We start from the raw sequence: 26,409 nt of genomic DNA, 5'->3' as shown, positions 1-26,409 counted from the left end.
CCAGTTATCTACCCACAAAATGTTAAATACATAGATTTACTGGCTTGATTGGTTAATGAGTCAAGAATATCTCTGTGTAGTTCAGGTCACTTCACTTGGCCCAAAGCCCACAAGCCCCTATTCAGTACTTATGAATAGCAGGTAAGTATAGGTTTCAGTGTACTAGGGCTTTGTTTCATAATCTGTTTGAAGCTTAAAATTTCATCTCTTTTTTATTTCAGAAAGAATTTCACAACAAGTTTGTGTAGTTATGGACACAAAAGAAGATGAAGAACATGTAGGTCGTTGTCTTGAAGAAATGCTAAAAACGGAATTAAATGTAAGTATTCAAAGATCCAGTTTGATGAATGATATTAGATTGCCACATACTTTAGTTGTACAAAGATGGCTTCTCTTAGAAGGCATGAAAATGCTTTCAAGCTAATTTTCTTATTTTACTTTAATGGAATTCTTTGTTTTTCCTATACTTTTGACTTGAGATATAGTCCATTCCTTTCATCTGCTCTCTTCTGGTCTTCCTCCCTAACTTCATCCTCTGAGTTCTGTTTCTCCTTTAAAATTAAGAGTCAGTGTGGCTTCTTTAGAAACACCCCCTGCCCTGGTACACTTGGGCCCCTGTGAGCTTGACACTTGTCTTGAGAGCCACAGTGTCTAGTGCATTCTACATACTTAACTAAAATTCATTGAAAACATGAGGAAACTAGATTGAGAGAAAAAAAGAGACAAACACATTTGCAAAAGATAGGATAATTATGATACTGAAGAGGTGAATGTGTATTTCTTGCTGCCACCTCCTTTTTCTGAACTGGTCAATGTCCAAGTTAACCTCATATTTAATATTAGGGTTAAGGAAATGCAGAAGTAGTAGTGGGTGTGAGGGGGAGTATAGGAATTATGTACTACTTTTACCCCTAAGGACATCCATTATTTTTATGATAATCTTGTGTTTTGAAATGTTTCGCTTGCCAAACTAATTTGTATTAAGTTTTCCACAGTTTTCTTGTTTTCATTAAATTGTGTAACTGCCCAAGTTTATGGTCAATGTATGATGACTTTTTAACAACATACAGAATTCTAGTTGAAAGTAAAAGGAACAAGTTTATTTTAGTAGGCTAGTTTTATCATGGTAGCAGTACAGAGAACAGGCTCTGGTATCAGGCTGCTGGTGCTTAGATGTCTGTTGTATTGCCTAATTTTCTTATCTTAAATTGAAAATGTTAATGATATCTTCATTGTCAAGTTGTTGGGGCAGTTGAACTTTAAAATTGTATTTTAATGCACTTAGAAAAGCATCTGCCATATCATAAGTTTTCAGTGAATAGGAACTAAAATAGACTTGATGAGTTGAGATGAAGGTGTGACAGTATTAGGTAGTAAATCCTTGTGTTTGTTGCATCGCTTTGTCTTGTCTCACTCTTTGAGACCTCATGGACTGCAGCATGCCAGGGCTCACTGTCCCTCACTATATCCTAGAGTTTGCCCAATTTCATGGTCATTGACTGCATGTCTAAGTAGTAAATACTACTAGTTTCCAAATTTCAGTCCTGTGTTAAATCCATGAACTGCTAAATACATAGATTCTTGAAATGTGTAAACATTTAGTGAATCATCTGGGATGAGTTCTAGAATGTCAGTTTTCAACAAGCTCCCCTTGGTGGTTTTGATGGCAGTCAGTGCTAAATTCTACCAGTAGCATTTGGAGCAACAATTTAAAGCTGAAAAGAAATGGCAGCTATCTGGCTGTCTCTTGAGTTTTAAGGTTATATAATACATTCTTCTTTTCCATGTTGCTTCTATCTGTAGACTCTAGGTATTCTACTTCTGTTGCTGGAAATTTTAGCATCTTGTTCTTGTTCTGTGTCTTGAATTCACTGCTAAGAATCTGTTTCTAAATTCTGTGCCCTCAGATGTGTAGAGTGGACTTTTGGACTCTGAGGGAGAGGGTGGGATGATTTGGGAGAATGGCATTGAAACATGTATACGATCATGTAAGAAATGAATCGCCAGTCTATGTTTGATGTAGGATACAGGATGCTTGGGGCTGGTGCACGGGGATGATCCAGAGAGATGATATGGAGTGGGAGGTGGGAGGGGGGGTTCATGTTTGGGAACTCATGTACACCCGTGGTGGATTCATGTCAATGTATGGCAAAACCAGTATTGTAAAGTAAAATAAAGTAAACATAAAAATTAAAAAAAAATTCTGTGCCCTAATTCCATTGCTGTGTCCTGGGGGATATTTAAGTGTAGATAACTTACCATTGTCTGACCTCCTGAGGCAATAGTTTGGACACTGGCAACATTTTGCCTGAAAAATAATCTTCTACTCTTGGATAATTTCATTCATGCTCTACCCACTCAGTGCAGAAACCAATAGGATGGGACCCTGAAAGACTGCCTGGAACTTTGGCTATCAACCCTTGGTTTAGAAAGCTGGGTTCTAAAAATGGGTTCAATACTCTTGCTGAGCACCCAACTGTTGGATCGTATGTGATTTATCCCTTGATCTTCTCAGTGTTAGAGACTACGAAGAGTCCTTTTTGTTAAAAAATTGTTGTGGTAGTCTCTTTTTGTTCCTGCTTTTCCTGTATATGTTTGGTAATTATTGACCTAAAGCAGACTGCCATATCTTTCTTCAGCAAAGATAGGTTTCTTTGGGGTAAACAGAGGAGTGAAATTTGTGGTCTGCAACCATGACAAGCCACAAGTAAGTACCCGCATAGCAAGGGAAGAACACTTTTATAGAAGGGAAAAGGAAGTTGCGAGGGCTAGAGTGAACAGACAGACCATGGGTTTCCATTTACTGAGTCCTCTCCAGGAAAGATGAGTGCTTGCTCTTGTAGAGCAGACTGTAGTAGCAGGTTGTGAGATCTCCCCATTCTGGTCTCCCAGCTCTGTTTTGACAGAAATTTCTATTTATTCATTGCTTGTTGTTTCGTTGTTTTAATTTTTATTGGTGTATAGTTGATTTACAATGTTGTGTTTCTGCTGTACAGCAAAGTGGATCCATTATACAGATATGTATATATACTCTTTTCAAGATTCTTTTCTCATATAAGTCATTACAGATTATTGAGTAGAGTTCCTTATGCTATACGGTAGGTTCTTATTAGTTATCTGTTTTATTTATAGTAGGGCTTCCCACGTATCTCAGTCTGTAAAGCATCTGCCTGCAGTGCCAGAGAGACCTGGGTTCAATTCCTGGGTCAGGAAGTTCCCCTGGAGAAGGAAATAGCAACCCACTCCAGTATTCTTGCTTGGAGAATCCCATGGACAGAGGAGCCTGGCAGGCCACAGTTCATGGGACTGCAACAGTTGGACATGACTTAGTGCTTTTTTTTTTTTTTTTATAATAGTGTGTATAGTCAATTCCAATCTCCAATTTATCTATGCCCCTCTTTCCCCTCTGGTAACCATGAGTTTGTTTTCTACATCTGTGACTCATTTCTGTTTTGTTAAGACCATTTGTAGCATTTTTTTTTTTTTAGATTCCACGTATGAGTGATATCATATGATACTTGTCTTTCTGTATCTGACTTACTTCACTCAGTGTAACAATCTCTAGATCCATCCAGATCGTTGCAAATGGCATTATTTTATTATTTATGGCTGAGGAATATTCTTTTTTCTGTATGTACCATATCTTTTTTATCCTTTCTTCCTTCAGTGGACATTTAGGTTTCTCTCATGTCCTGGCAATTGTATATAGTGCTGTGCCGGGGTCCAGCCCCATTGGATCCAGGGTGATTCGAAGGTGGGGACGGAGTCGGCGTCTTTGGAAAAATACATATTTAATCACAGATATAGAGTGATTAGAAATGGATAGCGTAGTAGGAAGATTAGTGGAGAAAAAGAGGCTGAATAACTTGGATTATGTGGAATAGCATCCATGCTCCAGATGGGAATTCAGCCAGAAAAACGGGAGCAAGAAAGAAGCGACATGGGGGAATCAGTCTTTCCAGAAACTGATCCGATTTCTTTATTTTGGGGTTTGCTTGTATACCTTTTGTTACACATAGGGATGAATACAGAGTCACGCAGGAGTCAGCAGTCCTGACCTTTATCAAAATCAGGTGCTTCACATAAATGTATAAAAAAGGTACATCATCTTCTGGCCATGAGTGAGACCTGCTGACATTTTATGATCCTTTCTTTCTGATAACCAAAAACTTATTTCTTCCAAGGGTGTTTTTTCTTAAACCAGGCACCACCCTCCAAATAAAGTTACATTCCTATAGGGTGAGGGTGTAGTGAGTTACAATCAAGAAAGAAATTTATTTAACCCAAGGTTAACATGATTAGTCTTAAAGGTTAATACTTATTTCTCCTATATGCTTAAAGGTTAATACTTATTTCTTCCTATATGCTAGTTATATTCATTATAAGGGTAGGGAACATGGAGATTTAGCAGCAAATATCAGCCCAACAACTGAAAATCCTTTCACCAATGCTCCCCTTAAGATCTATTTAGTCTTAAGATATGATAAAGTTACATTTTCACATAGCAAGGACACAGTGATTTATAACAAAGTACAGTGATCTATTACAAAAGAGAAAATCCATTAACTCAAAAAGTCTAGTATTGCTAACATCAAAAACTACTATATTTCCTTTTCTATATTCCAAATACATTGATTAATATATTCCCAGGTGCCTAAGGATATGGAGGCCTGGTGGCAATCATTGACTCGACAAGAAGAAAAAGCCCTGTGCTAATTAAGACTCTCAAAATACTCCAAAACTCTCTGTGCTGTTTATGGTTGAGAGGTAGTAAACAATCATGTACTTAGTGGCAGCAGTATGGATAATCCTGTCACACAAGCTAGTCTGTCAGCAGAGAGGTTTGACCTGAGACATCCTTGTCCCACCCAGAGCAGGGAATTAGCAGCAATTATTGACACAACAAATGAAGAACCCTTCACCAATATAATTCCTAACCAACCAGTTATACTAATAATTTCTAACTCCCCAAAAGAATTTGCCTTTAGTAAGTCTAAAACATCTCGTGCCTCTCAGGTTGGGAGGCTGTAAACAATCACATGTGGCCGGATGAACCTATACAGGTGGGCTAGATAACCTTCAGAGCAGTCCCTAAGCTGAAACAGTCTTGTCACGCCCAGGAATTTTTATTGCCTTGGAGCTGCACGTTTACTCCTTCTCCGAGAGAAATGGTTATGGGGAGAGCCCCCCGTAAAGTCAGAGGTGTAGGTGAGAGCATAAAACAGACTCTGGTTTTGGGGTTAGATGCTCGGGAACAGGGGGTTTCCTGAGGCTTGATCACGCCTTTGCGTATGCCAAGCCTCGTTCCTCATGACCTTTGCCATGGGCGGAGTTCCTCACGCTGGCCCCCGCAGTGCTGCAGTGAACACTGGGGCCCATGTATCTTTTTGAATCATTGTTTAAATAAAGATATGACATGACATTTAGGTATACACACAGTGGTGTATAACTGGCGCTGTGTGATTTTTTTCCCATCACCTAGCTTCTCAGGTCCTATCCTCAGTTCCAGTGTCCATTATTTTCAGTGCTCTTCATCTGTCTGCCTGTTGGGTCTCATGTGGATACGAGTTGCTGTCATCCTAACTGTGCTGAAAAATAAATACTAAGGCTATTTTTTAACTTCTGGCTGCAATGTTTTATCTTTCTTTACTTTTCCTCAATTACTCTCAATGCACATATTAAAATTTCATAGAAAACTCAAAGCCTGCTATCTTCTCTCTTTCAGCTACCTTTTGTTTCATACATTTCTTTACTTGGATACCATGATCCTTCACTTTAGTGGATCATGGCTCTTTTATCAGTATCTCTGATTCTCTTGTCCTTCTGTTAAGACCTGTTTTGTAAAACCTTGTTCATGTTGTCAATTTAACTTTTCACTTCTCTGAGCCTATATTTCATCTTAATACTGCTGGAGAAAATTACACACCAGTGCAGATTATTGTCATTTAAAAATGATGGTTTTCATTTTGCAGTGAGCACTAAATATTGTAAAGTAAGTGTACCATGATTCCATCATCAGCTCCTTGTTCTCCTCAGTGGATAATTTAAACTTTTTCCTCTCCTTAAATGTCTAACCCAGGTTTCTTAATGTCAGCACTATAGCATTTTGGACAATATATTGTGAGGAACTTTCCTATACCTTGTACAGTTTAGCAGCGTACCTGTCTTCTACCCACTAGTTGACAGTGTTATACCCCCTGGTTGTAGCAAGCAAAATGTTCTCAGACATTGCTAAAGGTTGCCTGGAGTGGGGCAAAATCACCCTCCAGTTGAGAATCACTGGTCTAACTCAACCATTAGTACCTCCACTCTTAGATATGATCTTGCCTCTAGCTTCAGAGTGTAATTACATACTTAAATATGAGAACATTCTTATCTTCCAAGCACCAGATCTTTCGAGAACCTTGCTTCTGTAGCCACCTTTTCATTAAAACTATTTCCTCTCCTGAGCTTTGATTTTGCTTTTCTCTTCTCCCTCCCCCACTGATACATGTTCCTTCCATTAAAATAAAAACAAAGAAGTAGTTCTAAAAGCAAGATTACCCTGTAGTAATCTTGCATAATTTTAGGATCATTTATCTTCTTGTTCCTCAATCATCACATCCTGGCTTCTACCCCAACCTTCCATGGGAACTGCTCTCAGTGAGGTCCTTAGCAACTGACCGTTCTATGGGAAATCCATAAGACCTTTATTGGGCTCTTACCTTATCTATTGTACCCCTTGACTCTCTTGTATGATACTCTTCTTTTTCCTAGAAGGAATCTTATCCAGTGGATTCTGTAACATCTTGTCTTTCCTATTAACCTGTTTCATTTTTGGTTTCTTCTTCCAAGTTTCTTTTGCAGGATTCAAGATTCTATTGATGATTTTTACATTTTTGTACATATTTCTTCTTTTTTTTTTTTTTTTTTTACTTTACAGTACTGTATTGGTTTTGCCATACATCAACATGAATCCGCCACAGGTGTACATAAGTTCCCACTCCTGAACCCCCCTCCCACCTCCCTCTGCATACCATCCCTCTGGGTTATCCCAGTGCACCAGCCCCAAGCATCCTGTATCCTGCATCAAACCTAGACTGGCGATTTGTTTCTTATATGATATTATACATGTGTCTATGCCATTCTCCCAAATCATCCTGCCCTTTCCCTCTCCCACAGAGTCAAAAAGTCTATTCTGTACATCTGTGTCTCTTTTTCTATCTCGCATACAGGGTTATCATTACCATCTTTCTAAATTCCATATATATGTGTTAGTATACTGTGTTGGTGTTTTTCTTTCTGGCTTACTTTGCTCTGTATAATCGGCTCCAGTTTCATCCACCTCATTAGAAATGATTCAAATGTATTTTCTTTGACTGCTGAGTAATACTCCATTGTGTATATGTACCACAGCTTTTTTATCCATTCATCTGCTGATGGACATGTAGGTTGCTTCCATGTCCTGGCTATTATAAACAGTGCTGCGATGAACATTGGGGTACACGTGTCTCTTTGAATTCTGGTTTCCTCGGTGTGTATGCCCAGCAATGGGATTGCTGGGTCATAAGGCAGTTCTATTTGCAGTTTTTTAAGGAATCTCCACACTGTTCTCCATAGTGGCTGTACTAGTTTGCATTCCCACCAACAGTGTAGGAGGGTTCCCTTTTCTCCACACCCTCTCCAGCATTTATTGCTTGTAGACATTTGGATCGCAACCATTCTGACTAGCATGAAATGGTACCTCATTGTGGTCTTGATTTGCATTTCTCTCATAATGAGTGATGTTGAGCATCTTTTCATGTGTTTGTTAGCCATCTGTATGTCTTCTTTGGAGAAATGTCTATTTAGTTCTTTGGCCCATTTTTTGATTGGGTCATTTATTTTTCTGGAATTGAGCTGCAGAAGTTGCTTATACATTTTTGAGATGAGTTGTTTGTCAGTTGCTTCATTTGCTATTATTTTCTCCCATTCAGAAGGCTGACTTTTCACCTTGCTTATAGTTTCCTTTGTTGTGCAGACGCTTTTAATTTTAATTAGGTCCCATTTGTTTATTTTTGCTTTTATTTGCAATATTCTGGGAGGTGGGTCATAGAGGATCCTGCTGTGATGTATGTTCGAGAGTGTTTTGCCTATGCTCTCCTCTAGGAGTTTTATAGTTTCTGGTCTTACGTTTAGATCTTTAATCCATTTTGAGTTTATTTTTGTGTGTGGTGTTAGAAAGTGATCTAGTTTCATTCCTTTACAAGTGGTTGACCAGTTTTCCCAGCACCACTTGTTAAAGAGACTGTCTTTAATCCATTGTATATTCTTGCCTCCTTTGTTGAAGATAAGGTGTCCATAGGTGCGTGGATTTATTACTGGGCTTTCTATTTTGTTCCACTGATCTCTATTTCTGTCTTTGTGCCAGTACCATACTGTCTTGATGACTGTGGCTTTGTAGTAGAGCCTGAAGTCAGGCATGTTGATTCCTCCAGTTCCATTCTTCTTTCTCAAGATTGCTTTGGCTATTCAAGGTTTTTTTTTGTATTTCCATACAAATTGTGAAATTATTTGTTCTAGCTCTGTGAAAAATACCTTTGGTAGCTTGATAGGGATTGCATTGAATCTGTAGATTGCTTTGGGTAGTATACTCATTTTCACTATATTGATTCTTCCAATCCATGAACACAGTATATTTCTCCATCTGTTAGTGTCCTCTTTGATTTCTTTCACCAGTGTTTTATAGTTTTCTATATATAGATCTTTAGTTTCTTTAGGTAGATGGAAGCAACACAAGCTGGAATCAAGATTGCCGGGAGAAATATCAATAACCTCAGATATGCAGATGACACCACCCTTATGGCAGAAAGTGAAGAGGAGCTAAAAAGCCTCTGGATGAAAGTGAAAGAGGAGAGTGAAAAAGTTGGCTTAAAGCTCAACATTCAGAAAACGAAGATCATGGCATCTGGTCCCATCACTTCATGGGAAATAGATGGGGAAACAGTGGAAACAGTGGCAGACTTTATTTTTTGGGGCTCCTAAATCACTGCAGATGGTGATTGCAGCCATGAAATTAAAAGACACTTACTCCTTGGAAGAAAAGTTATGACCAACCTAGATAGTATATTTAAAAACAGAGACATTACTTTGCCGACTAAGGTCCGTCTAGTCAAGGCTATGGTTTTTCCTGTGGTCATGTATGGATGTGAGAGTTGGACTGTGAAGAAGGCTGAGCGCCGAAGAATTGATGCATTTGAACTGTGGTGTTGGAGAAGACTCTTGAGGATCCCTTGGACTGCAAGGAGATCCAACCAGTCCATTCTGAAGGAGATCAGCCCTGGGATTTCTTTGGAAGGAATGATGCTGAAGCTGAAGCTCCAGTACTTTGGCCACCTCATGTGAAGAGTTGACTCATTGGAAAAGACTCTGATGCTGGGGGAGATTGGGGGCAGGAGGAGAAGGGGACGACCGAGGATGAGATGGCTGGATGGCATCACGGACTCGATGGACGTAAGTCTGAGTGAACTCCAGGAGATGGTGATGGACAGGGAGGCCTGGCATGCTGCGATTCATGGGATTGCGAAGAGTCGGACACGACTGAGCAACTGAACTGAACTGATTCCTAAGTATTTTATTCTTTTCATTGCAGTGGTGAATGGAATTGTTTCCTTAATTTTTTTCTACTTTCTCATTATTAGTGTATAGGAATGCAAGGGAGCTGTGTGTTGATTTTATATCCTGAAAGTTTACTATATTCATTGATTAGGTCTAGTAATTTTCTGGTGGAGTCTTTAGGTTTTTCTATGTAGAGGATCATGTCATCTGCAAAACAGTGACACTTTTACTTCTTCTTTTCCAATTTGGATTCCTTTTATTTCTTTTTCTGCTCTGATTGCTTTGGCCAAAACTTCCAGAACTATGTTGAATAGTAGTGGTGAAAGTGGAATGAAAGATAAAAGCCGTATGATTATCTCAATAGATGCAGAGAAAGCCTTTGACAAAATTCAACATCCATTTATGATAAAAACTCTCCAGAAAGCAGGAATAGAAGGAACATACCTCAACATAATAAAAGCTATATATGACAAACCCACAGCAAACATTATCCTCAATGGTGAAAAATTGAAAGCATTTCCCCTAAAGTCAGGAACAAGACAAGGATGTACATATTTCTTTTTTTTAAAAAGTTGATGACTTCATGGATCTTTTGTTTGCTAGGGACACAAAATATTCTGTAGCCCTGAGTTTAATCACTTTGCTGAATGTCAGATCTGTATATTCAATCAGAAGTCCTTTAAATATCAATGATATTTCACATTCACAGATTCTTTTTCCAGCCAGTCCTCCATCTACTGGGGGTATCAGTTTCTGAAAATGGGTATCATTTACTTAGTTATCTAAAGCTTGTGTGAGGTCTGACTCATTCTCTATCTCACTCGCAAAGCAAATGAAGTTCCAGAGCATTTGAATTCTACCTCTCATTTATCCTTCCTATGTTCCTTTGCTCCTGATTACCACTGCCACTGTTCTATGCACCATGACTCTTGTCGAGATTACTGTAACAGTCTGTTAGCTCCCCACCAGCCTTCAATGTTACTCTTCCCAGATTTATTCTTTATGGGGCTGTTTGAATGATGATTATAAACTGTTCATCTTATGATATTATGCCCCAGTCAAATCTGTTTCTTGGTTTTCCATTGCTTCTAAAGTAGTATGAAAATTCCTTGGTATGTCTCATAAGATCTCTCACATCTTACTAGTACTTCTAATAAAAATAACAAAAACGGCAATAATAACAGCCAGCAATTTTCAGCACTTATTTTGTGTTAGGTGCCATAGCTTTAAATGCCCTTAACAACCTTTTGAAATGTGTACTGTTATCCTTATTTTCCAGAAGAAAGAACTGGGACATAGAGGGGATATTTAAATGGTTCTCGTTAACATTGCTATGGAGGGGGAGCACAGGTACATGGAGGTGAACTTGGACTCAGGTAACACCAAATCTATCTTAACTGGTACCCTGGCCAAAGAGCTTTGCACTCTATAACTGTGCCCTCTTCAGGCCAGCTTTACTTTCTGTAGTTTCTCAGATGCGATAGTACTGTCTGCCTCATGGCCTTCACCCATGATGTAATTTTCCCCCAGGAAGCTTTTCCTGCTTGTTTTTCTCTGAATTCTGGTTTATGTATCCTTCTCTTTTGTTCTGTGGAGGCTCTACAGCCCCATGTGAAGTCTTCCCAAATCATGATGCAGTCTTGATAAAAGGCAGACATTTATAGAATGTTGAATAGATAAATAAGTGACTAGATAAACGATCATGACTTCTTATTACTATGCTGAACATTGTCTTATATATTGTACCATGTTTGCTGCATAACAAGTTACCCCAAAATGTAGTGACCTTAATTAACAAACATTTACTCTCTCACAGTTTCTGTGGGTCAGAAATGTAGGCACAGTTTAGCCAGGTTCCTTTGACTCAAGGTCTTTCATCTGATATCAGTCAAGCTGTCTGACCTCTGTAGACTGTTCTCTGCAGTCGAAGCTGAAGACTTGATGTGGAAGTGGATTCTGCTCTCACACCCACCTGGTTATTAGTAGGTTTCAGTCACCTGAATGCAGGCTTCTCCACAGGGCTGCCTCACCACATGGCACTCAGGATCGAAGGCTCAGTGCTTTTGTAATCTAATCTGAAAACTGACACTCCATTGATTCTTTCATATTCTGTTGATTTGAATCAAGTCTGTATGTCGAGCCCACACTCCAGAGGAGGGAATCATACAAGATTGTGCATATGGGGAAGTGTGGATATCATTGTGGGGTGCGTATTAGAGACTGATTATCACAAACTTATTATCTAAAAATAAATCTCTTACTAAGTTGCAAAATAGAAAATGCCCACTAGTATTGCCATCCTCCTTATCTGTGGCCTGTGAGGCAGACTATATATAGACCTGTGTCTCCTCTGAACATCAGAAATTTGCTTTATTGAACCTAAACTTTCCTCTTTGGGAACATTAGCCATCTCAACTATAATTCCCTAGGGAAATAAGTGTAGGTACAATCTATTAATATATGGAATCTAGTCCTTAGTACTTAAGTCTACCAGAAATTCTGTGTAAAAATTGCAGAGTTGATCAGGAAATGCTGAATAGTTTTGGAATCAGTGCCAGACAAGGAGCACCAACTGGCCCAAACTAATGGCCTGAGAACATACTCTCTCCAAGGAATGAATATAATCTCCTGAATTAAATGTCTAATGTAAGCCAGCCTAACAAATTTTCAGATTCCAACCAAGAAAAAAATTAAAGATTAATTTGTTCATATTTTTATGATGATCAGTCCTTAGTATAGCCGTATAACCTGTTGTATAATCTGATTAAACATACTGAGTATAGACTGAATTTTAGAAGAAATGAGCCTAGTGAAGGTATAGCTTGTAAAGTGGAAGTTCGTGTGTCTTGTTAACTGACTCAGGCAGTCTTGGTTGACCTTAAGAGGAGATGTCATTCCTTTCTGCTAAATCTGCCCTATCTCCTAAATTTGCCTAAAAACTATTAAACCCCACAAGGACTATATCAGAATGTTTTCTGTTATAAACAGTCACAACACTAACAATGATTGAGTGCCCTCCATGTTCTAGAGAGAATAATATCTACCTTAATCCTTTAAAATAAACCTATGACCTTCCTTCTCATTTTATAAATAAAAATAGGGAGACCTGTGGCTTAATACTTTGTCCTAAGATTATGTAACTCATTGACTGTAGGTGCTGCTTGATTCATTATGATTTCTACTACTGAATACTTTTCTAAGAAAAGATGAAAGAAAAGATTTTAAGTTTGACAGAAGGCTTATACCTAAGGTCAGAAAGAAGTCTCCTTGGGAAAGTAATTAGCAGTTTTCTGTCATTTTTCTCTCCCTTTATAAGGGCACATTTACCTTATAGCATTTTCAGCCCATAACTTACAGATGCAAAATGCCACATATTGTAATATTTTTACCCCCAGAGCTTTTGTCTGAGTTTGAAAAGAACTTATGTAAACAGTGAAGTCACACTACTGAAATCCAGGCATCTGTAGGGCAGATCCATGTAGGTGTGGAGTTGCTCAGTGCACAATGGGAAGATTGTTTTATTGGCATGAAAAGAAAGAAAATTTCCTTATGAAACTAAAGGAAGAGATTGGATATGCTTATTATAATTATCCACGCTAGATTGTGAGCCATACTTCAGTGTATTGAATATCTGAACTCAAATGTAATGATACATGCCAAACACATGGAAGAGATAGCTAAAAGGTGAAATAAAGAATTAACTGAATAGAGAACCCTTCTTCCACCCTCCATTCATGTGCATATTTCACTCTAAGTAAAATTTCCAGTCTTGATTATCAGGCTTGATTTCTTTAAGGAGACTGAAGTATTTCACAGAACCAAGCTACCTCAGAGACAGAGATCTCCAGAAGGTACATCAGGGCAGTAGATAGTAATGGAAGAAACTTTTTCCCGTCTCCCCAACTGTTGTTGAAAAATAATTCATGCTATATACCGTGCTGAGAATAGTAAGGAATTTATAAGTAGGAAAGTTAGTCTTTCATTAGTTCCTTAGTTCATGAATGTCTTTCAGTTCAGTTCAGTTCAGTCGCTCAGTCGTGTCCGACTCTTTGCGACCCCATGAATCGCAGCACGCCAGGCCTCCCTGTCCATCACCAACTCTCGGAGTTCACTCAGACTCACGTCCATCGAGTCAGTGATGCCATCCAGCCATCTCATCCTCGGTCATCCCCTTCTCCTCCTGCCCCCAATCTCCCCTAGCATCAGAGTCTTTTCCAATGAGTCAACTCTTCGCATGAGGTGGCCAAAGTACTGGAGTTTCAGCTTCAGCATCATTCCCTCCAAAGAAATCCCAGGGCTGATCTCCTTCAGAATGGACTGGTTGGATCTCCTTGCAGTCCAAGGGACTCTCAAGAGTCTTCTCCAACACCACAGTTCAAAAGCATCAATTCTTTGGTGCTCAGCCTTCTTCACAGTCCAAATCTCACATCCATACATGACCACAGGTAAAACAATAGCCTTGACTAGACGAACCTTTGTTGGCAAAGTAATGTCTCTGCTTTTAAATATGCTGTCTAGGTTGGTCATAACTTTTCTTCCAAGGAGTAAGCGTCTTTTAATTTCATGGCTGCAGTCACCATCTGCAGTGATTTTGGAGCCCCCCAAAATAAAGTATGACACTGTTTCTACTGTTTCCCATCTATTTCCCATGAAGTGATGGGAAATAGTGATGTTAGATTTAGAACTAACACCCAAAAAAAATTGTGAATAGAGAGCAGTAAATGAGAATCTCTTGGCAGATGTGACATTCATTTAAGGCTAGACTGGTAATGGGGCTTCCTTGGTGGCTCAGATGGTAAAGAATCTACCTTTAAGAGAGACCTGGGAGACCTGCATCAGGAAGATCCCCTGGAGAAGGGTATGGCAACCCACTCCAGTAATCTTGCCTAGAGAATCCCATGGACAGAGTAGCCTGGCGGGCTACAGTCCATGGGGTCTCAAAGAGTCACACATGACTGAGCGACTAACACACAGACTGTGGTACGCAGGAGTTAGCTATTTAATACAGAAGGGACAATTATGTGAAAACCCTCAAAGAGTTCCATTCAGGGGCTCTGCAGTAAGACTTGTGTGACTGGAGTGGAGGTGGACTGGTGGGAGGTGCGGGCAAGAGACTGGGGCGGGTCTAAATGCGGCCTTGTAGGTTTCATTAGATTACTGTGACTGCTGCTACCAACTCCTCTGCTACTGTGATCACTACCATTGCTCATATTTTGTGCTAAAAGCAAAATGAAGTGGTGGAAGACTTCAGCTGAAAATGCCATGATCCAGTTTAACTAGATTGTTGGCTGTTGCTCCTTCAAAGTAAAATTCTATAGAAAAAGGAAGCATTTAATGTTTTTATACATCACAGTACCCCTAAAATCACAAGTGTCTTTAACTCAATTTTTGTTCCTATAATAAAAGAAAGGCACCTCCTGAAGAATGCTGATCTATAATCTGAACAAACAAGGACCATAGGGGCTTTTTGTATTTCGCTTATCCACCCCTACCTGTTTCCTGGAGCATATAATTTAATTATTGTTTAATGTAACCACAAATGACAAACAGGATATAATTGAAAATCATTTGTTTTCCTGGGTGAAAGGCATGCTTTGGTTTTATCGAGGCTGTCTGGGGTACTTAGTTTATTTTTCCTAATGCCTTCAAGGTTTTGTCCAGTGTATGGATCTGTGCCTTTTTTTATAGACCTAACTGAATTCAGTGTATTAAGTAGTAGTCAAACAAACATCCAAAGCAGCAAATGAAGTAAGAAGAAAAGCAGAAATTAAAGAAATAGAACAAACTCAGTTATCTTAGCATTTTAAGACCTGTTCAAAATACGGCTGAAAGTGAAAAGTGTTAAGTTACTCAGTCATGTTTGACTCTTTGTGACTCTGTGGATTGTAGCTCGCCAGGCTCCCTTGTCCATGGGATTCTCCAGGCAAGAATACTGGAGTGGGTTGTCATGCCCATCTCCAGAGGATCTTCCCAACCCAGGGATCAAATTCAGGTCTCCCAGGTCTCTCTTGAAGGCAGATTCTTTACCAGTCTGAGCCACCAGGGAAGCCTCACAGGTTATTTCTTGCTTGTTTGAACACGTAACAGTTTTAAACAATGTTTAAAATAGCGATTTTTCTTTTTTTTGAAGCTGAATGCTGTACAGTGTAATAGTGAAATAACACTGTGAACACCATTTCTTGGACCTCTGACTCTAAACAATGCCAACACAGTTAATTCAGTTAGAGTATGTGGTTTTGGTATATGTTCAAGACTACAGAAATTAGTTGAAGGCCATCCAATAAAATCCATTTAGTTTCTTTGGGATGTTAGCCAGATTTTCTGATCAGTTTTCCAGAGGTAGAAAGGTCCAAAGTTACAGGACCACCTAGTTGCTTGGGATGGTATTAATTATGTTCATGCTCTATTTAATAAAATTAACAGTTTATAATTATATGGATTGTCAAAGTTTTAGAATATGGTTATTAATGAGAGAGTAAGGATTATCATCCCTAAATGGCACTTTCTCTACTTTTTCTTTGTGTACTTAACATGTCTTTACCTTTTGTATCTGTGTATATTTTTGAAACATAAGGACATATTGAAATATCATTTTCCCCAAAGAAACCAGATGGTTAATTTGTAAAAATGATAATCCTTGTCTGGTTAGTCACGGAGTCATTGCACACAAGTTCTAGTTATGTTATGCTAAGTTGAAAACAAACAATTTGAGAGAATAGCCATTAGTCTAACTTTGAGCATATATTTGTAAAAATCAAGTCTCCTCTTATAATTCAGGAAATTGATTTTACACACATGGTAGATATGTTTAGAGAGAAGATTTTTATAGAAAGCTGAAAAAAATTGCTCTTTGGCATGTAGATAATAGTTCTAACCCTCAACTGTTGACTTTCATGAATATGTATACACTACTTTTTTATGCTGTTTAAACTGAGATAGAATTTTAAAGCTTAGTTCATTTCACTGATTTCATTTCATTTTACTGATTACTTTTTGGTTCTGAATAGATGATAAGTAATATTTTTAAATAATCATTTTATACTTATTAATGTTTCCCAGAATAATTGAATTTGGCAATATGTTTCAACTATTTGCCTGAAGCATGACTATACTTAGTAACACCATAAAGTAGATTATTCTGTTGTTCTGGTGACTTTAAGTATATAACAGCTCTGAGGTTTTTGTTGTGTTAGGGAAACTGAACCAAATATACTCCTTTGAACTTGTGGTCAGAATAAATTATCAGTGGTGTTTTGGTACCTGAGATCTTGTTTTCAAAGCCTTATACATAGTTGTCTGCTTAGGTTGAAAATCTCTCTCTCTTCTCATTCGCTCAGTGACTGTTCACTGCAAGTGAGTCAAAGTCTATACATTTTAACCTGTTATTTCAGACTTGTCACAGTTGGTACTGAATCTTTCGGGCTTCCCTGGTGACTCACTGATAGAAAATCCATCTCCTAATGCAGGGGACACGGGTTCTATCCCTAGGTCAGGAAGATCCCCTGGAGGAAGAAATGGCAACCCACTCCAGTATTCTTGCCTGGAAATTCCCATAGACAGAGGAGCCTGGTGGGTTGCAGTCCATGGGGTTGCAGAGAGTTGGACATGACTGAGCACGCATGCACGTGCATAAGTCAGCCCCAGACTCCCTCCCCCTCTTCCTCTTGGTAGCCGTAAGATTGTGTTCTGCTTCTGCAACTCTACTTCCATTTTGTAGATGAGTTTATTTGTATACATTTTTTTTTAGATTCCACATATAAGTGATATCACATAGATCTTATCTAATCATTTTGAACATACTTGCTATATTTGTGGTGTGTTATTTTAAACACTTGTCTGATAAAATGCATTTTTTAAAGCACAATTTTAATATTCTCTGTTTCCAAGTAATTCTACTTAAGTCTTTAAGTTGTTAGAGTGTTATTTCTTTCAATGTCAGCTACTGATTGAAGATCAAAAACCAAAACTATCCATCTAATCCAAGATATTGCAGTTGCTATGATATTAAAATTTTGGTACAGATAATTCTTTGTTCTGGGGGCTGGCCTCTCTGTGCATTGTAGAATATGTAATAGCATCCCTGTCTTAGGCTTCCCTGGTGGCTCAGTGATTAAAAAAAAAAAATCCATCTGCCAATGCAGAATACACAGGTTCAATCCCTGGGTCAGGAAGATCCCATGGAGAAGGGAATGGCTACCCACTGCAGTATTCTTGCCTGGAAAATCCCCTGGACAGAGGAGACTGGTGGACTAGAGTCCACAGGGTCTCAAAGAGGTGGGCATGACTGAGCACAGGAACTGTCCTTTGCTAACTGGCAGAGGTATTACTTTCCCATACCAATTCTGACAACTGACAGTGTCTCCTGATGTTGCTGGTTTGCCTCTGAGGACAGTTCCCCACATTTAAGAACTGCTAATGTAAACTGGCTTCAAATAGGAAAAGGAGTACGTAAAGGCTGTATATTGTCACCCTGCTTATTTAACTTCTATGCAGAGTACATCATGAGAAATGCTGGGCTGGAAGAAGCACAAGCTGGAATCAAGATTGCCAGGAGAAATATCAATAACCTCAGATGTGCAGATGACACCACCCTTATGGCAGAAAGTGAAGAGGACCTAAAAAGCCTCTTGATGAAAGTGAAAGAGGAGAGCGAAAAAGTTGGCTTAAAGCTCAACATTCAGAAAATGAAGATCATGGCATCCAGTCCCATTACTTCATGGGAAATAGATGGGGAAACAGTGGAAACTGTGTCAGACTTTATTTCTTTGGGCTCTAAAATCACTGCAGATGGTGATTGCAGCCATGAAATTAAAAGACGCTTACTCCTTGGAAGAAAAGTTATGACCAACCTAGATAGCATATTCAAAAGCAGGGACATTACTTTGCCAACTAAGGTCCGTCTAGTCAAGGCTATGGTTTTACCTGTGGTCATATATAGATGTGAGAATTGGACTGTGAAGAAGGCTGAGCACCGAAGAATTGATGCTTTTGAACTGTGGTGTTGGAGAAGACTCTTGAGAGTCCCTTGGACTGCAAGGAGATCCAAGCAGTCCATTCTGAAGGAGATCGGCCCTGGGATTTCTTTGGAAGGAATGATGCTAAAGCTGAAGCTCCAGTACTTTGGCCACGTCATGCGAAGAGTTGACTCATTGGAAAAGACTCTGATGCTGGGAGGGATTGGGGGCAGGAGAAGGGGCCGACAGAGGATGAGATGGCTGGATGACATCACTGACTCGATGGACGTGAATCTGAGTGAACTCTGGGAGTTGGTGATGGACGTGGAGGCCTGGCGTGCTGCGATTCATGGGGTCGTGGAGAGTCAGACACAACTGAGCAACTGAACTGAATGTAAACTGTTTTGTTTCATGCGCACTCACATTTTATAATTACTTGGGGATAAAACCATATATGTGTGTGGCTTTTTATATATAATTATAATTTCGAATGAATGCATAGCTAATATAATAAACTGTAACTTTTAGGCTATTTATATCATTTATAAAACTGAAAACAGTGTTTTGTGTGGATTCCAATAATTTCAAATTAATGACATTTCAACTAGAAAATAATTGTACATACTTAATTTGTGCATGGTTATATGGAAACTAGGTTGTAATGTTACTCTGTGAAGTCCCTTGGACTGCAAGGAGATCCAACCAGTCCATTCTGAAGGAGATCAGCCCTGGGATTTCTTTGGAAGGAATGATGCTAAAGCTGAAGCTCCAGTACTTTGGCCACCTCATGCGAAGAGTTGACTCATTGGAAAATACTTTGATGCTGGGAGGGATTGGGGGCAGGAGGAGAAGCGGACGACAGAGGATGAGATGGCTGGATGGCATCACTGACTCGATGAACGCGAGGCTGAGTGAACTCCGGGAGTTGGTGATGGACAGGGGGGGCCTGGCGTGCTGCAATTCATGGGGTCACAAAGAGTCGGACACGACTGAGCAACTGAACTGAACTGATCTGAGCAGTGTCTGTGTTACTTACAGTCAAATTTTATAAGTATAAATTTGATTATGCTGTTAATTTGGTAAGGATTTGAGGGAAAATACAGTTGAAATAATGAATTCTTTCATTTTTGTTACTTAGTTTGCCATACTGATAGATTTAATAAGAGACATAGGTAATTTATTTTAGATGCCTTTTAAGTAAGGCAATACCTTCAGTAGAGTCAAGGTTACTCTCTGTTGGTTAGATGAAGGTACATTTCTCTGTGAATCCTCGGTGTGAATTTATCTACTGAGAATGAGACAGGACTTTCAGATTATATAACCGCTTGTTTCTTCAGTGTGATCCATGAAGCAGTTATGACAACATCGCCTGATAGCTTATTAGGAATGCAGATTCTTAGCTCCCATTCCACATCTGCTGCTGCTGCTGCCGCAAAGTCGCTTCAGTCGTTTCCAACTCTGTGCGACCCCATAGATGGCAGCCCACCAGGCTCCCCCTGTCCCTGGGATTTTCTAGGCAAGAATACTCGAGTAGGTTGCCATTTCCTTCTCCAATGCATGAAAAGAATCAAAATCTGTATTTTTAATGAGATTCCCAGGGTTTCTTATGCAGATCAAACTTGGAGAAGCACAGGTCTTAACTTTATTTCGGTTAATTTTATTTTCCCAGCATGATCTCCTTGAGGATAGAAAGTGTCTGGTCTGTTGCTATGGTTTCAACGTGCAGTGTAGCATCTGGCTCAGAGTCCTTAATAAATACTTATCGGTTGAGTGAATGAAACTCTAACCTATGCTAATCCAATAGATAGGAGGGTACCCTACTTTTTGTGACTTGAACACAATTTTAAATTATGACAGATTAGATTTGTTTATGACAGCTTGTCAATTCTCAGCTTGCAAATGTTTCATATATTACTAAGTAATGATAAGTGAAGTGAAAGTCGCTCAGTCGTGTCAGACTCTTTGCGACCCCATGGGCTACAGTCCATGGAATTCCCCAGGCCAGAATACTGAAGTGGGTAGCCTTTCCCTTCTCCAGGGAATCTTCCCAACCCAGAGATCAAACCCAGGTCTCCCGCATTGCAGGCAGATTCTTTACCAGTTTAGCCACAAGGGAAGTCTAAGAAATGTAGGGTAGTCATATTATCATGCATACTTTTTTAAACATATCATCCTTTATCATATACAAAATGGGTAATATTTATAAAATATGCCTGCCAAATATGATTTATGGGAACTAATTCCTAAATACTACAGATTTTCCCATTAGTTATATATAGTGTAACATTCTGTAGTAAAACTCAGTGGAAAGATAAGCTTGAGCAGATTTGATAGCTTTGCCTTTTGCCTGGATCATTTCTAGCTTTAGAAGTATAATCTGAATGGTAAAATGGGAGTCTTGAATTCTTTGTGATAGTTTTCCGGGTTGTTAGGATTAGGATCTGTACCTTCAATTCCACAATTTTTGTGGTTTTGCGGCAGAAAATAACTGACCTCCCAGGGAAGTTATAACCGTGAGACACAGGGACGTGTAAAGGAAGACTTCCATTAAGGTGGTACTATGACCTAAATAAAATCCCTTATGATTATACAGTGGAAGGGAGAAATAGAGTCAAGGGATTAGATCTGATAGACAGAGTGCTTTAAACTATGGACAGAGGTTCATGACATTGTACAGGAGGCAGGGATCAAGACCGTCCCCAAGAAAAAGAAATGTAAAAAGGCAAAACGGTTGTCTGAGGAGGCCTTACAAAAATAGCTGTGAAAAGAAGAGAAGCAAAAGGCAAAGGAGAAAAGGAAAGATATACCCATTTGAATGCAGAGTTCCAAAGAATAGCAAGGAGAGATAAGAAAGCGTTCCTCAGTGATGAATGCAAAGAAATAGAGGAAAACAATAAAATGGGAAAGACTAGAGATCTCTTCAAGAAAATTAGAGATACCAAGGGAACATCCCATGCAAAGATGGGCTCGATAAAGGACAGAAGTGGTATGGACCTAACAGAAGCAGAAGATATTAAGAAGAGATGGCAAGAATACACAGAAGAACTATACAAAAAAGATCTTCGTGACCCAGATAATCACGATAGTATGATCACTTACCTAGAGCAAGATATCCTGGAATGTGAAGTCAAGTGGGCCTTAGGAAGCATCATTGTGAACAAAGCTAGTGGAGGTGATGGGATTACAGTTGAGCTATTCCATTTGAGCTATTTCAAATCCTAAAAGTTGATGCTGTGAAAGTGCTGCACTCAATATGCCAGCAAATTTGGAAAACTCAGCAGTGGCCACAGGACTGGAAAAGGTCAGTTTTCATTCCAATCTCAAAGAAAGGCAATGCCAAAGAATGCTCAAACTACTACACAACTGTACTTATCTAACATGCTAGCAAAGTAATTCTCAAAATTCTCCAAGCCAGACTTGAATAGTACGTGAACCGTGAACTTCCTGATGTTCAAGCTGGTTTTAGAAAAGGCAGATGAACCAGAGATCAAATTGCCAACATCCTCTGGATCATTGAAAAGCAAGAGTTCCAGAAAAACATCTACTTCTGTTTTACTGACTATACCAAAGCCTTTGACTGTGTGGATCACAACAAACTGGAAATTCTTAAAGAAATGGGAATACCAGACCACCTGACCTGCCTTCTGAGAAACCTATATGCAGGTCAAGAAGCAACAGTTAGAACTGCACATGGAACCACAGACTGGTTCCAAATCAGGAAAGGAGTATGTCAAGGCTGTATATTGTCACCCTGTTTATTTAACTTATGTGCAGAGTACATCATGAGAAACACTGGGCTGGAAGAAGCACAAGATGGAATCAAGATTGCTGGGAGAAATGTCAGTAACCTCAGATGTGCAGATAACACCACCCTTATGGCAGAAAGTGAAGAATAACTAAAGAGCCTCTTGATGAAAGTGAAAGAGGAGAATGAAAAAGTTGGCTTAAAACTCAACATTCAGAAAACTAAGATCATGGCATCCAGTCCCATCACTTCATGGCAAATAGATGGGGAAACAGTGGAAACAGTGTTAGACTTTATTTTCTTGGGTTCCAAAATCACTGCAGATGGTGACTGCAGCCATGAAATTAAAAGACACTTGCTCCTTGGAAGAAAAGTTATGACCAATCTAGATAGCATATTAAAAAACAGAGATACTCCTTTGCAACAAAGATCTGTAGAGTCAAAGCTATGGTTTTTCCAGTAGTCATGTATGGATGTGAGAGTTGGACTATAAAGAAAGCTGAGAGTCAAAGAATTGATACTTTTAAACTTTAGTGTTGGAGAAGACTCTTTAGAGTCCCCTGGACTGCAAGGAGATCCAACCAGTCCGAAATGAAATCAGTCCTGAATATTCATTGGAGGGACTGATGCTGAAGCTGAAACTCCAGTGCCACCTGATGAGAACTGACTCATTTGAAAAGACCCTGATGCTGAGAAAGATTGAAGGCGGAAGGGGAAGGGGACCACAGAGGATGAGATGGTTGGGTGGCATCACCGACTCAATGGACATAAGTTTGAGTAAAACCGGGAGTTGGTGATGGATAGGGAAGCTTGGTGTGCTGTAGTCCATGGGGTCGCAAAGAGTCAGACATGACTGAGCAGCTGAACTGAACTGATGACAATAACTATGGTACCATCACCTGCTTGGTGTATATTGATTTCAGTGGCTCCAAAGCTCTTGACTCTTCCAGTATCGAATCTGAAGGCCTGCCTTAAGAGACTTTGTTTTCTGTGCAGAACCCAGAAAAATGATCTGAGGAGGTTGTCCGTGTCAGTGGTGGCAGTTAAGCTTCTTAGTACTCAAATAACTTCCTCCGAATGTGTTCTTTCTCTTGAGCTGGCCTTGGGACTTGTAGTGTCACTGCCCTTTGAGTAAAAGTCTTACGGCTTCCGTGACGTAGTACTAGTTACCCGGAGTAAACCAACACCCTGTCTACTTGAGGGATTAACGGTGGTGAGGGCTCCACAGAGCGTAGTCCGGGTACCACCGATCACAGGCAGTGTGGTTTCAGATAGGCTCTGTGACTTCTGTGCCTTCCCTCCTTATCTGTAACGTGCGTGTAATGCTCGTGCACTCGGAATCCCCCTGCAATGCAGGAGACCCCTCTTTGATTCCTGAGTTGGGAAGTTCCCCTGGAGAAGGAATAGGCTATCCACTCCAGTATTCATGGGTTTCATGGTGGCTCAGATTGTAAAGAATCCTCTTGCAATGCGGGTGACCTAGGTTCGGTCCCTGGGTTGGTAAGATCCTCTGGAGGAGGGCATGACAACCCACTGTAGTATTCTTTCCTAGAGAATCCCCATGGATAGAGGATCCTGGTGGGCTACAGTCTATGGGGTCACAAAGAGTCAGACACGACTAAGCCCAGTGTGTCTGATGAATAGTGAAACCTTGATAAATGTAATATTTAAAATGTAAAGGGATAATGGATAAGGGATATGGTGATGTGTCACAATGTCACTTAAAAGTGGAAGTTAAATAAGAAGTGAGTGGAATAATAGCAGACATTAAATGTATGCTCTATGCAAAGATGGGCATCACATAAATTCAAGAAAATAAAGATGAAAGACATGACAGGACTCACACTAGATTTGGTACTTCCTAGAACAGAGGTTTTTCACTTTGATGCATTGGAGAAGGAAATGGCAACCCACTCCAGTGTTCTTGCCTGGAGAATCTCAGGGACGGGGGAGCCTGGTGGGCTGCCGTCTATGGGGTCGCAGAGTCGGACGCGACTGAAGCGACTCAGCAGCAGCAGCAGCAGAACAGAGGCAGTTTTCACTGCGTTATAAGACTCTTATCTCTGTGCACTGTGGCTTTTAAGGTACATAATTAAAGGAGAACCAGCCCTTTCCTGGGTGTTATAAAGGCCTGGGATCCAACACCATTACAGTGTAGCAGAACCTTGGTTCTAGTACTTCTCCACCTGCCCAGCATTTGGGATGAAGACACTGTCAAGACTTTGATATGTCTGACAGGCTAGGGTCTGAGGCTTGTGGTGGCAGCTAAGGAAGTGGAGAGCCACTGATATGATCCACCAGCTCAGTGTTCGCGGTTAGAGATGTTAGATGTTCTAACATAGATGCTAGAACATGGTATAATGGTAACCTGATTTATGAACGTTTACCACCTCAAAACTCTACCAACGTTTGTTGTGTTAAAGCTATAGCTTTTTTCCTTTGAAGCTTCCCTGGAGACCAGCCAGTAAGGAATAGTCCTGAAAAAGTTCATTCTTAACTCTCACATATTAATTTAACAAACCCATCACTTCTGAAGTATTCCCTTTACCTATGAGTGAACTGAGCCATGGGACTTAAGCAATGTGCCCAGTGTCGTACAGCAAATTTTTTGCAGAGCTAGATTCTAACACCAAGGGATCTTGGCTCCAGGTGTCTTGTTCGTAACTACAAAGAGCTTTAGAGTTCATTCTAAAAAATAAGAGAGTAAATGTGCATTGAAACATGGACAAAACCACCACAAAAGTCTGAAAACAGCCATGAAGCAAATATTAATTGGCAACTCAGAATTTGGAAGTATTGAGTACTTCTGAAAGGAGTGTCTCAGGTGAATACTACTGAGGTGCTGGGTGAGGAGGCTCTGGGCTCTTCTCCTTAGACTGGAGGTCCAGGGACAGCACCCACAGGCCAGAAGCCACTCCAGTGGTAGAGGCAGCAACTGATGGAACAGACTCAGCCATCTTTCAACAGCAGTGGTAGCTACCTAAAATTCTCTGGATTTGCAGTGTAGAAATACTTTCCACCCCAGCTGTATTGAGATATTTTGTTGTTGTTCAGTCACTAAGTTGTGTCCAGTTGTTTGTGACCCCATGGACTGCAGCATGCCAGACTTCCCCTCCTTCATATCTCCCAGAGCTTGCTTAAACTCATGTCCATTGATTTGATGATGTCATCCAACAAACTCATCCTCTGTCGTCCCCTTCTCCTGCCTTCAATCTTTCCCAGGTTCAGGGTCTTTTCCAGTGAGTTTTCTCTATGCATCAGATGGCCAAAATGTTGGCGTGTCAGTGTTAGCATTCCATTGGTCATTCCAATGTATATTCAGGTTTGATTTCCTTTCGGATTGACTGGTTTGATCTCCTTGTTGTCCAATTATTGAGGTTTAACTGACCAATAAAAATTGTGCATATTTAATATATACAACTTGATGTTTTGATACACACTTTAAAATGATCACCACAGTCAAGCCAATAGGTCCATCACCTCACATAATTACCATTTTATTTTTGGGAAATTGGGGTGAGAAGACTTAAGATTTACCATCTTAAGTAAATTTTGGTTTTACAATATACCATTGTTAATTATAGCCACCATGCTATGCACAGGACTGGAAAAGGTCAGTTTTCATTCCAATTCTAAAGAAAGGCAATGCCAAAGAATGCTCAAACTACCGCACAACTGCACTCATCTCACGTGCTAGTAAAGTAATGCTCAAAATTCTCCAAGCCAGGCTTCAACGGTACATGAACCGTGAACTTGCAGATGTTCAAGCTGAACTTAGAAAAGGCAGAGGAACCAGAGATCAAATTGCCAACATCTTTTGGATCATTGAAAAAGCAAGAATGTTCCAGGAAAATATCTACTTCTGCTTTATTGACTTTGTAGACCACAATAAACCATGGAAAATTCTTTAAGAGATGAGAATAACAGATCACCTGACCTGCCTTCTGAGAAATCTGTATGCATGTCAAGAAGCAACAGTTAGAACTGCACATGGAACCACAGACTGGTTCCAAACAGGAAAAGGAGTACGTCAAGGCTATATATTGTCACCCTGCTTATTTAACTTCTATGCAGAGTACATCATGAGAAACGCTGGGCTGGATGAAGCACAAGCTGGAATCAAGATTGCTGGGA

At 39.8% G+C, this 26,409-nt stretch overlaps 1 protein-coding gene across 1 annotated transcript in view; it reads left to right on the top strand.

The window, feature by feature from the left end:
• Positions 1 to 26,409, top strand: part of CRPPA (CDP-L-ribitol pyrophosphorylase A) — a 396,240-nt gene that overhangs the window by 179,223 nt on the left and 190,608 nt on the right. The window contains 1 exon segment of the mRNA XM_027968498.3: positions 222 to 319. Within this exon segment, the coding sequence (XP_027824299.2) occupies positions 222 to 319 (98 nt within the window).

This window comes from Ovis aries, chromosome 4 (assembly GCF_016772045.2).
Source record: "Ovis aries strain OAR_USU_Benz2616 breed Rambouillet chromosome 4, ARS-UI_Ramb_v3.0, whole genome shotgun sequence".
NCBI classification, from domain to species: domain Eukaryota; kingdom Metazoa; phylum Chordata; class Mammalia; order Artiodactyla; family Bovidae; genus Ovis; species Ovis aries.
This window is presented reverse-complemented; position numbering and strand designations above follow the sequence as displayed.